General features: G+C 41.8%; 2 protein-coding genes across 5 annotated transcripts in view; one reads left to right on the top strand and one right to left on the bottom strand.

Annotated features, from left to right (window-relative positions):
* LOC142405439 (serum paraoxonase/arylesterase 2) overlaps window positions 1-12,834 on the top strand; it is a 281,937-nt gene that overhangs the window by 43,292 nt on the left and 225,811 nt on the right. The window lies entirely within an intron of this gene.
* The window catches only part of DYNC1I1 (dynein cytoplasmic 1 intermediate chain 1), a 196,757-nt gene that overhangs the window by 70,229 nt on the left and 113,694 nt on the right, over window positions 1-12,834 (bottom strand). For all 3 annotated transcript variants that reach the window (XM_075492855.1, XM_075492856.1, XM_075492857.1), the window contains exons 8-10: window positions 11,500-11,662; window positions 10,234-10,333; window positions 5,091-5,216 (exon numbers count right to left, since the gene is read on the bottom strand). In XM_075492855.1, coding sequence (XP_075348970.1) covers window positions 5,091-5,216; window positions 10,234-10,333; window positions 11,500-11,662 — 389 coding nt within the window. The remainder of the gene's footprint in view (window positions 1-5,090; window positions 5,217-10,233; window positions 10,334-11,499; window positions 11,663-12,834) is intronic.

Below are 12,834 nucleotides of genomic sequence, written 5' to 3'. Positions count from 1 at the left end.
AAATCTTTTTGTGATTATGCTAAAAGTCAATCTGACTTCTTGAAAGAACTCTTAAATGGTTACTGCTTCCTCAAATAAAAGCTACTTCACATGTGCTCTCCTTCCTTAAAAATACACTGAATAGTGTTACTTCTAAGTGTCAGATTTGTACTTCTCACTGCCCTTTTGAGACATTTGAAAAAGACATAGCTGAGAAAGAGGAAATTAATAGATCAGGAAATAATCTATAATAAATCAAAATGCAGTCAATGTAGTAATTTTTTTTGTTGCTGCTATCATTAGACTGGGTGTAGGAAAGCAGAATTCATCAAACTTTCCAAACACAATGCAGAGTCCTCCAAATCAGAAAGTAACGTTCAATTTCGTTTATTCACATGAAACTAATATCTTTAGCTGTCTTCCCCCCACCCCTCCTCTCCTGAACTGATGGATGTTTGAAGCTGAGGTCCAGATACCTCAACCAACTTTAATAACCCCTGTTTGGTTCCAGAAGAAAGGAAATGGTTTGCAATATCCTGAAGTCCACTAGACCCACTGATTATTTCTTTCCCTTGTATCTTCCGTCTCTGTAGATCAGCTCTAACCCAAAAGCTATGAGATCTGGTGTAGGAGCAGTGCTGTACCCATGCTAACACATGCGGAAAGGAAGGGTATAATAGCTCAGACTTCAACTAGCCGCTTTAGGGCAAAGATAGTCTGAGTTCTCATTTGCCTCACTCAACCAGATATGTTGGTGTGAAGTTTCAGATACTTCTTCAGGTCACTTTGGCTTAGAAAGCTTAGATCAGTCCACCAGGAAACAGAAACAACATCAGGGGCAGAGATGACCAGTAGTACATAAACAATGGGCATCGCATTACAAATAATCCTCATAATTAATGGGTAATGTAGATTTTTATTTGTTTGTTCAGTGAAAAAACACATTACGGACATATAAGCGCTTTCTAAGAAAGACAGTAAGACTGAGAAATATCATTGATGCTACTCTATCAATCAATAGTACGGGAATGTTCACATACAAGGCCAGCCCCATGCATTGCATAAATCAATACAGGATTGAGCTCATGTTGAGTCATATCATCAATAACCATGCCATACTATTTTCGTTTTTGTCACCCCCACCTAAACACAGACCAACAGAAGCTGAGAGAAGCAGTGTGAACCACTGCTTAAAATTCTCCCACCAAAACGAGGGAGAGTCAATGTGATTTCCATGTCTTTGCTGGAATTCATTCCCTCTCTGGATACTGCCAAACCAACCCAACCAGGGATGACTCATCCGTAGGGCCTCATAAAGTACTTCTGAAAGGCTTGGGTTTTGCCTTTGGAATGCACTGGATTACACGAAGAGTTTGTGATGCTCCAGTGTGGGGGAAGAGGACATCCCTGACTCTTCCCTACAAGGACATTCCCAGTCTGCAGTCTGCAGTATTAGCGGCATGCTCAATTTATTCCTCTCTACCTAAGGAAAGCATTAAGCGTTCATTCCTTTGGCAAATGATATCACCCTTCCACTTTGATTTTGCTTCTGAGACAACATTTTTTTTCTTGCATAGGAAAACAAATGAACAAATTGCCCCATCCCTCACTCTTTCTTGTTTTCCCATTTCTAACCTTGTGGTAAAGAGATGTATGATGAGGTATAGAGGAAAAAATCTGTGGGAGTCCCAGCTAAAATACTGTCAGCACATCATGGGGTAAAATAGAAATAAAAAAACCCAAAGAAAGGCAAAAATAAAACAAGTAGAAGAGAAGAAATATTCCACAGGAGGAGAGAGTAGAAGCCAGTAAGACTGTTTTGTTTAGAAAGGATTTGATAGATCACATGGCAGTTCACATGAATTAATGAGTAAAGTAAACAAGTCCACTTGGCTGATAGTCTGTTTTCCCTTAATGCATATTAACTAAAATTGAACTCAGTATTTGTAGCACAACATATTGTGGAGCAATGAAATTTACTGCCACCTACATGGTATTAATGAGCCAACAACCCAATATGACTTTAAATTGGGCAAGAATTTCATAACAGTAAGATCATTAGTGACAACAGCTAAGATAAACATTTACAGGATACATCATCCCTTACATGTGAGGACTGAAATCAAACGTTTTGCTGATTGGAGCAAATTGGATTGCAAATGAAAAAACATCATCGCTGGTAGATTTTTACATAGTCTGCCATGGCTGATAGACAACTTCAGTTGAAGCGCCTGGGTTCTGGCAACTTTCAGCAAAGGCAATGGGAAAGCCTGTTGTTCTGATTATGACAATTTCAATGATCCTGTGTAAGATTACAAAAAGTCATAGAAAGAGGTAAAGAAAATTAAGAAACTCCTTGGTAATGATCTAACTTAAATCTGTATAATACACCAGGAAAGACAGAAAAACATTATGGTTCCTAGCCTCCAGAATTTACCAACTGTGCACAAGAGGGTATCTGAAGTTCTACCTGCTGAAGTTCAGCCAGCTCTTTAGCTGTCCAGAGGTGTTTCACATATCTATTTCTATTGAAGTTATCAGAACTCCTGAGGTGTAATTCTTAGAAGTTCCTCAGAAATGGCTTCATAAACCTATTTATTGATTTGGCTTCTCAGAAGTGGCTTGCATGAGTTCCTCAACAGTCACATCTGAAATGAGTTTCTACTTGCTTGTATCTCACTCTGTGAGCCCAAAAATTGAAAGGCAAAAGGTATTAGGCAGCACCACATAGTACTTATTAAGACCACGTTTTTATAGAAAGTCTTTGGAAAGGAAAATAGAGGTCTATTGGGAAAATACACTCAAAGTACTGTGCTTGTCATATCTGGACAACCTAGCTGTAATGACAAGGTGTGTGTTCATCTCTAGTTGCTGGGCTGGACTGTTATATGGTCATGTATTACAGAAGAAAAATTGGGCCTGTCTCACAGAAGACCTAGAGAAATGACTAAATCAGGACTGAATAAGGGTATGTTTCTCTTGCAAAACGGTAATATAAATGATATGGGGCTGACTAATAATACAGTTGGTTTCCACTAACTAACAGAATAACATGATGATCTACAGAACTGAATTCCAGAGTCTGAGCTAAGATAATTTTTTTTTCTTATTTTCCATCTGAGTCAGGACAAAACCTGTTCAAGAGACCAAGTCTCATGCTTTTTGCTTCCCCATTTAATCTCACGTGGGTATTCCCACCCGATCTGAGATGCAGAAGATATTCCCCATGTCAGAAGCCCTGTAATGGTAGTTCAAACATGGTTCCAACTCATAACAGACTTATAATGCAAATTATCTGTGGACAGTTTGACCAAGAAAATAAATATTTCTCATGGTCAGAAGAACTGATTTCATTTAACTGAAGGATGATGAATCCAGGGTCCATATGAAAGCACAGTGCCATATGTGTCAATTCACAGGTTTTAGGGTTCCAGTTCTAAAAAGGGGGACATCCAACTTAATGGGAGAATTAGACAGAAGGTCAGCCAGGCCAAACCTCTGGCCGCCTCTTTGTCCTATGTGTGTTTTTCTAATCGAGAGTATAGCTTGTCTCAATGCTTTCAATTTAGTGAGTCATATCTCCCCTATGTAAGTGTTCCTACTTTTAAAACTAGATAGAATTTTTAATGAACAGAGCACATTGTTATGTCTGTAGTCAATCTCTCCTTTGTGTACAAGATGGGCTACCCTGAATCTGGTTATTACCTTGCAAAATCAATCTAGTTTAAGGATTATTCTTCCTGAAAATGTGATGGGCAATCTCTTCTCTTGAATATGTTGTTGAAAACATTAAGCTGCATGTACATCCTAGAAGAATTTGAACATGGGATCTGAGCTAAGATCTTAAGCAGTCTGAAAGAACACATCAGTCTGCTGAATATGATATCCAGAAAAACACAAGTTCTCATTTCAAAGGTAATACATACACACATACATATAAATATATATATATATATATAAAAATCTGTACGGCATATTTTCTGTGCAGGCCTAGACTCCTTGTGAAGTTGTTTTTCAGTATAGCAAATTAGAAAAACATGCCCAGAATTAAAGGTTACTTAATCGGGTTGAAGCAGTAACTTCAATTCCAGCAACTCCCTCCCACTATGTTACATCTGATAATGTACCCAAGTCCAAACATAAACTCAGTTCAAAAAGATGTTTGGTCCTTGAATGTAAAATGACACTTAGCTTACACAATTAGCCAGGTAATACATATCCTTCCAAGAGAAGCAATTTTTACCGCAGAATAATCTGCATTTTACTAATCTCTGATTGTTAAGTTTTACTTGCTGAAACTTTTCCATATGGCTTTTTGAATACCACTGTCCTGTATTTAATTACCACGGAAGGATATTAATGAAGAGGCTGGAAATTTGGTCCATGCCCTGTTCCACAGTTTGGACAGTTTGATAGAGATAGAGCCAATGAGCAGAACATTTCTGTCAATATGAGGCAGTGCCATTTCACACAAAAAAGCAGTGGCAAAAGAGGAATAAACAGACCTATAGAAATAAAACACCCAACTATTTTTGAATTGTCCATAAACTTCTAAAATAGTATGGTCATAAAGTAGCATTGAGTGAGGTGAAACACTGGTTTGCTAACCTAAAGGACAGTCAAACAGGAATTGGTGGAGTAGTCCTTGTAATAGAGACCATTTTTATCAAGCTGTAAATAAGATGCATGCCCAGAAATGCAAAGTGTACTTGCCAATTTTAAAGGCAAAACATGACACTGAGCAGAACCAAGGCAAGGGTAGGCAGCTTGGAGTGCAGAGGATGCGAGGAAGCTAACGTGGGTGGGAAAGCATATGTTGCTGCCTGGATGAGGAAGTGGTACACCACAGTTACTTCATAAGTGCAGGGGCTTTATAAACTAAATCTCCTAGGGACTGTTTTAAATAGACAAAGAATGACACGCAGCCCCGACAGCCTTTCAGTATTGTTTGAGAAGGCTGGTTGCCTTCTAAAAACACTGGACTGCCGCTTGTACTTTTTCCAAAAGTGCCTATTTTTAACCTCAACCTCTTCATATAAACAGTGGGCAGATACACCATGTAGTAAACTCTGTTTTGTCTAGCATGAAATTAATGGCTTCCTCAGTCTTACCTGACAATGGAAAACATATTCCGGTGTGGTTTTCTTGAACTTCATGTTCCATACCAAGGCTACCCCATCGGGCTCATGTGGAGCATCCTCATTATTGTTATAAGATGCAACCATCAACTCGGGGTACTAGAAAGAAAAAGCAAAAGCAAATGAAATAAGATGGATGATGAAGAACCTATGCAAAATCAGATGAGACAGAAATAATCTCACGCTACATGTGCAATATCTGGTTTTAATTATATTACACACTAAGTCCAATCATAGTACTCAGCTTCATTTTGGTTTTATATTTTACTTGTCCTTGACATCCTTAAAGCCCCTGCTCCATGCCCTCTCTCAGTTATTCTCAGATACCACAAAGGCAATGTTATTTTCTGCAGGTAATTCTCAGAAAAGGCCACTAGCAGGATATTCATAAAGGGAATGCAAAGCAAGGAAGAGGCAAAATCTGAAAGCTTGAGTAATTGTATTTGCTTAACCGTGTCTTCAGAGACAAACCGTTGTCTTAATTGATTTTGATAATAAAACCACTCTGACCATAGTGTTGACTTGTTTTTATTCTGAAATTCACAGTTTTTTCAGCATCCCTGAAAACTATTCTTTCTTATTTCATTATGCACTCTTCCTATTCACTTATGCACAGAAACAACTTGAAAGCTCTTCTTGATGATTCAGATAGCAAACAAAACACATTCTTCACAGAAGCTCAATTTTGCAAGATGCTGAGGTCATCTTGTAAAGCACAGGGTGACCTTGAATTCCACTGACTCAGTAAGATTGATGCAATGAGCGCTCTAAAATCAGATCTATATTTTCTTGTACACCCATTATCCACTGATGTATAGAAGTAGATATGCAACACATACCTATGTATTTGCCCTGTTTATATATATATACACATATATATGCACACACATAATATCATATATGAAAAATCAGATTTTCACATTCTGTTGATGACCTTGTATCATTTCGAAACACCATAAGAAGTAACAACTTGCCCATAAAACATCAATTACTTTCTGCCTATACAATAGCACCCAGTTCTCCACTCTCACGTTTGACACTAGGCACCTCTGGTAGCCTCTGTCCTTCCCTCTAAATAGTCAAAGTAAGGCAGTGGACCTTATGGCATGTCCAGAGAAAAGCACGTGGCTTCTGCAGACCAACGAGGCAGCAGCCCAAGCTCCACAGGACCCACGCCCTCCTCTTGTAAACTAGGAATGCTTTCCCTCAGAATTTCTCAATGCTCTCTGCATATCATTGTCATTTTTTGTCTTCCCCAGGTAAATTCCTGCCAAACCATTCACCACTTTAGAGGGGAACAGCGCAGCTGGTAGATGTAAAGGAAGTGGGACAAAGAAACTGCCAATAGTACTGTCGGGAGCTGTGAATTTGGTCCACACCAGGCATTTTAAAAATTAAAAAAACCCACCACCCTTTATATCATTATTATTGGGTTTGAACCTCTCTGCTCTCAAAATCCATTTGGAAGAAATAATGCGCACAGCTATAACTTTTGCCATCAGCAGCTGTTCTTTCCCACTTTGTGTACACTTCCATGGATAATACATCATGGAGCTGATGATTTTCCTATTCAAGCTCATTGTTCCAAATGAGCCTGGACCCACGTGTGGGAAAACCAGCAATGACACGTGGCCACCATAGCTGCCTCTTTCCCATTTTGGGGCGGTTCTGACTGGGCTGTACCTACATCCCAGCAGACCCTGGCTGCTGGCACAGCTTGTAAGGGCAATTTAGCACCCAAATCACTTGCATGGGATTTAGAGCATGCAGCAGACCAATCACCGCTTCTCCCTCCTCAAGAACTGAGGGAGACCTGAGAGTGGTTTAATCCCACACCCGAGACACCACCTCTCTGCAGACAGTTGTGCCAGCCTGCCCTCCACTGCTGTCATCCATCTCACCCCCCTCGTCTCTCTCCTGTGACAGAGATTACAACCATTTCTGAACAGCGAGCTCAGCTTCTCCTTTGAACCTTTTCATTCCACGTTGGCCCAGGTCCAAGTAAACAGCGTGCACGGTAGGCTCTTGCCAAGGGCATCTCGTTTTGGCTGAACAGGTTAGGTACCATTCGCACGAGCAGCTGAGCCCGCAGTTGCGAAGGGGCAGGTACCCTGGCAGGCAGAAGCGACAAGCCCTTCAACCGGCATGACTGCAGCCGGCTAGGGCATGTGACCAGGTCTGAAGCACTGGTTTAGAGGCACTTTGGGGTTGGTTCACACTCCTGGAAAGCTCAGCGAGCATGTTCTGGTTGGCAGCACGTCTGGCCATAAACAAACACTGATGCAAATCTTGCTTTTTTGCAAGGTTTTGCAATCACAGTTTATGCATCTGACTGGAAATACAGTTTCAAGTTTACATATACGCTGGGGTCATACCTAACTGAGCAACACCATCGTGAGGCTTTTTGACTCTTAAAAAACCAGAACTAAGTGCAGCACCCTAAATCCACGCTGGCCTTGCACACTTGCCTCTTCATTCTATCTACTTGCATTTACAGAATTTCAGTCCTCACCAGGTGCCCAGCTGTCCTGTGACTGCAACTGAAAGCAACGTGGAAACGGTGCTGTGGGAAACAGCATTCAAGGCTGCCGCCTGAGAGTCAAAAGAGACACAGCAGTATCCCTGAGACTATGGTTTTCTTGGCTTAGATGAGCTAAGTTACCTCCTCATGGTGAGAGCAAGGTGATCCCACTCTCTCTGTTTACACTCAGTCTGTTGGGCCTTTCCCTTAGATTCTTGAGGAAGCATCTAAGCCGGTATCCCTTTGCTCTGCAAAAGAATCAAGGGGCTAGTGGGTTAGCTTTAATGGTACGAATGATTCCACATATTTGGGACTGTATTTTACATGTGACTGGGAACAGAATAACTTGTTTAATCAATGCATCAAGGTCCTTTGTTTGATTAAGCTTCTCTTTGCCTCCAGGCTGTTATGCAGCAACAGTTTTATCGCAGAAAATTGAGCAATGTGTTCTGCAGTTCCCATGATTATTCAAGTTACCCTTTGGCATACTGGACACTGCCCATGTCCTGGAGCGTGAGCGAGAAGCAGAGCTAGCGGTTAGGTGAAATACCTCTGTCCGGCTCCAGCTCCTGCCACATGATACACCTCAAAGCAGGCAAGAGAGGAGGCAAGTCCCTCCTCCCAAGCTAGTGCGGGGCGGCGCGCAGAAGCCCCCCGGCACGGAGAAGCTGCCGGGGCGGAGAAGCCGCTGCTGGGTGCCAGGGAGCTGAGCGTGAAGAGTTAACGGAGGGGAAGGCAGGAGGGGCCACCCTGGAACAAAGAGGTGGGAAGCAGAACATGCCTGCGAGCCCCAGGGGCTGAGCAATTACATTTGGCAGTGCTCTTCTGAGGCGGCTTTTTTTCTTGCTGCCCTGGGAATACAGTAAGAGCTGCCTGTTAGGAAAATATCAGATAAGAATTCCATGTAATTTCCAGCCCCTGAACAAGTGAACAACCTAAGATAAGTGTTTCCTCAGGCTTATATTTGATTTCTGTGGAAATCCATATGTGCTTAAAGGCCACCCACGTCACACCAGTGCATACCTGTTGTTAAGCTGATATTTTGCATGAAAGCAAAGGGATAAATCCTTCATTTCACACACGGGGCGCGAGCTGGTTATTACCAGAAGCCTCTGTGCAGCTGGCTGTTGTGCACCGCGCCTGGTCAGCCAGCCAGACCTGCACAGCCTACCGGCCACGCTTGGTGAGACCCTCCAGCTCCTCTCCTCCCTGCTGCCTGCCGCGGCCTCCTCCCCGCAGTCAGCTGCCACCTTACCCGAGAAGTACCCGGAGGGATGGAAGCAGCCCTGCTGCCATTTCAAGGGCAAGGAAAGAAGGATGGATGCCAGAGTCACTGTGCTCCTTGTCCGCTGCCTCTCCCCAGCCCGCGTGCGCCATTTACGTTATTCACCGTTACCTTAAACACATGCCGTCTCCACACACGACACCTAACACGGTGCACAAAGGGCAGCTACTTCTAAGATTAGGCTAAGCAAAGCTTGTTCTTAGCACTGGGCTGAGCTACATCTACAGCATCTTTGCGACCCACGCCAGGCTGCATCAGGGCTCTGGAGACACCAGGGCACGCCTGAGCCTGGGTTTGGGGCCAACTAGGCAGACTGGCTTGCGTTCGCATTTGTCAAGCCTATGTCCTCCTGGAGCAGATTCATTATATCTGTACTGTGAACCTTGGAGCAGAGTCTCCCTGGTTGTCTCCCCGGGGAAGTCAGCTGCTTTGCTCCAGGCTGGAACCTAGGAACAGGCTAACAGGGACGAAGCAGAGAGGATGAGGGTGGCTGGAGCGAAACTGGGACCGAATGAATTTGGCAGGACCTGTGGTGATGTGCGTGTGTGCTAATCCCAGCTCTCCAACGGAGTAACTAATTAACCTGGTTTCTGTGCTTTGCTGATGTGGCTGTATTGGTTTTGGGAAGCTTAAGCAGCTCTATCGTCAGTTTTATTTTGCAATACGACAAAATATGACAGTTTCTTTGCGGTGCGCAGAAACTGGATACGTTCCAGGCAGGCTGCTTTAGCATGCCCCCTGGCCAGCTGCAGCCTCCTCTTCCATCGCTTGAAGAGAGGACCAAGCATTTTTCAAAAGACCTCTTTTCAATCTTTTCAAGTTGTTCAGATACTTTCACATTTTGAGTTTTAGTATATTAGAAAAATAAATTTTATTCTTTACTATTCTTATTTTTATTTTATATATTATTATGTATAACTGTTTATTAAATCAATAGCTACATATTTAGCAAATTATTTTTAATTGGTTTAATTTTAAATCTTTGTCCTAAAAAAATTTCCATGTGCTGAAGGAGTGGAGGGGGGAGGAAAAGTAAAGACTCCTTCATCTTAGTAAGTTTGTTAGCTATAGTTTTAATACAACATCCTGGTTTTGAAGACCAGGTAACATATACAAAAAAAATGACAGCTTCCTTATGGCCCACTACTCTTCCTTACAGAGAAACATGCACTTGCTCATTCAGGGCCCTGCTGTTAGCTAAAAAATAACATCACAGTCTGCAGAACAAAGGGCAAACTGAGGCTGGCCATATTTTTTTACGGAGAATTTGGAAGGGATATGGAAACATATCTCCCAGCTTCACATCTTACCTGAAGAGACCAATCCATACAGGTGACGACACGATGCTTTGACCAGTGCTCATCATAAAACTGACGGTTAAATGAAAGGTTGGCTCCTGCTTGAACATCTCTGTGTGAATTCAAACAAAGTGACACTTTTTGAAGTACCAGCATTCAAATGCTGCGAAAAGCAAAGCAAAAATTTCTGACTACTGCTTCTCAAATCTCTGCCCAGCCTGGGGAAGTCTGCCACCTTGATTTAATTGCTCTCACTGACTGTCTTGCTGATAACAAATCTGCACCATGGAACAAATTTTACAGCTGCTTCACAAAACCACATTTCTTCATTTCCCACTGCCTTCCTGACTCTTCTGGGTCACCCTGGGCCACCTCTGCCACCTTTGTCTCTCAGGACTGAACCTGGCCCTGGCATTCAGCTTCCCCTTTTCTGAATCTTCACCTCCAAGCTATAACCAAATCTCTGTTACTTTCGATTCCCGAAATCTTAAAGTTACAGCACCTCCTCCCAGCGATGGAGACGGCGGATGCCTTCTGGCACCGTTAGGATGGGCTGAAGCTCAGTGCTGGTCCAACGCAGCCACACTGATGCATTTAGCCGGTCACAGGGGCGATGCTCTAGAGTAACCTCCTGTAAGTAACGTCAGTGCAGCACCGCTACTGATTTGCCATGAGGCTTCAATGGATATGCAGCTCTTTAAATCTAAATACTTCTTCTCGTACTAACAAGTTTTGCTTCTTCTACTCCCCTATCACTTGCTGAATACACAACCTGTCACCTCTTGCCTGATGCATTTAGATTGCAAACACTTTGGGAGATCATCATTTTCATCCACACAATGCATAGCACTGTGGGATCCATTACAGACCTGAGGCAGTAGTAGAATATAAACAACAGCAATTTGAATTTGTAAAAATATCATGATACAAGCACACTGGAACGTACACATGCACATCTACATATACATGTGTACACACACATTTATCTATTTCAATTATTAATGTTTTTCTTCGGAATTTGAAATTTCATCCCAAAAAATGAAACAAAAAATTAAACCACCTGAATAATATGTCAAAGAAAAAAACCCAGAGCAATAAAGCATGAAGCTATTTTACAAAATAATTTAGGCTAACAAAGTGACCCAGGACTTCATGGAGATGTTTTAAACTTTTCTTACCTATAAAAATGTTTAGTTTAGTTTTAAAATTAAGGCTTCCTGGCATTGGAATGCTTTTTATAAAGGTTATTTTACAAAAGCAAACAAACCCCAAACTGACCCATCCTTCTCTTCTACATCTCTGCCACTGTAGTCGAAGAAGATGTCTGAATCTTCAGCCAAAGCTCGCTCAATTACACGTATTGTCCGGTCAAAAAATATCAGGAATTCTTCTGAATGGAGAACTTGCTGTTTTTCTTCTTCTGTCAGCTCTCTAGGAGGAGCTTGGAAAATGAAAAGATGTAGTTAAGAGTATGACATTTCACCCCTTTCCCAATGAATCAACATCTTCAGTGGGTTTCTTTTGACATGAAAGCTTAGTGTAGCAATGTCAGAACAAAAATCAAAGCTTTACTCTTAAAATCATGACTAAGAATTTTTTAGGATATCTAAACATACTCCTGTATATTCCCAGAATGTAGCATTTACATAGAAGAGATCCTATATCTTATATATTTATTATTCTGAAATGGAAAATACTTAAACCCCCCCAAATTAAATAAACTCAGTGTTCCTATTTCAGGAAATGGCTGTGACTGACGTTTAGGCAATACCTAACTCAAAAAAGCAGAACACTTATGTAACAGGGGACCTGTCAGAGGTGCCAAAGATAAAATAATCTTCTTAACTTATACTACAGTTCTTTGTGTTAAAAGGGCTCACATAATCTCTACCTTCACTTCTTCCCATTTCTCCTCGGTGTCACTGATAAATTCCGTCTCTGCTTTAGAGCTTTTGTGAAGCAATGAAGTAAATAACCAAAGATATTCTCTGAGGCAGCAAAATCGAAAGCAACGGACCAAACACCAGTTTCTTTAAGGCAGTTTTATTCCTTGCAGAGGAATGCTAAGAGCCAGAGCAACAAATGCCACTGAGCTGTGGCCAAAGCTGCCCTGGGAGAGGGTAGGAGCCATCTCCGGCACCGGTCAGGACAGCCTGGCCCCCACGAGATGAAGTTGCTTCTTTACACGTATGCAGAGATGCTAAACCTTTACTTCCAAACCAGTATTTCCAGTATGGCCCTTCATTTGAAAAATACTATCTTTGCAGGATGCACCGATGCTACAGCTCCATCAGTTTAATGACCTGTTGGTAAATTCCAACTCAAATGTGAGCATCAGAGGGGAAGGAAATTGGGACGCTGCTATTGCTATGGTGCAAAATTCTGTTCTCAATTACACTAGCAGGCTCGTATTGATATTGTGGCAATGCTGTATATCAATTATGCCTCTGCCCACGTGTGCTTTTAAACCATCATTTTAGTTATATTTCAGAATTATTTGTATTTCAAAAAATGCTGTTAGTATCTTCACAGTTACACCAAACCAACCTTGCAATTAGTTTAAATTCCCAGCATGAAAAGCTGTGTTGACATCACAGGAATTATGCTAACAGA

Source organism: Mycteria americana, chromosome 2, assembly GCF_035582795.1.
Source record: "Mycteria americana isolate JAX WOST 10 ecotype Jacksonville Zoo and Gardens chromosome 2, USCA_MyAme_1.0, whole genome shotgun sequence".
Classification (NCBI taxonomy): Eukaryota; Metazoa; Chordata; class Aves; order Ciconiiformes; family Ciconiidae; genus Mycteria; species Mycteria americana.
This window is presented reverse-complemented; position numbering and strand designations above follow the sequence as displayed.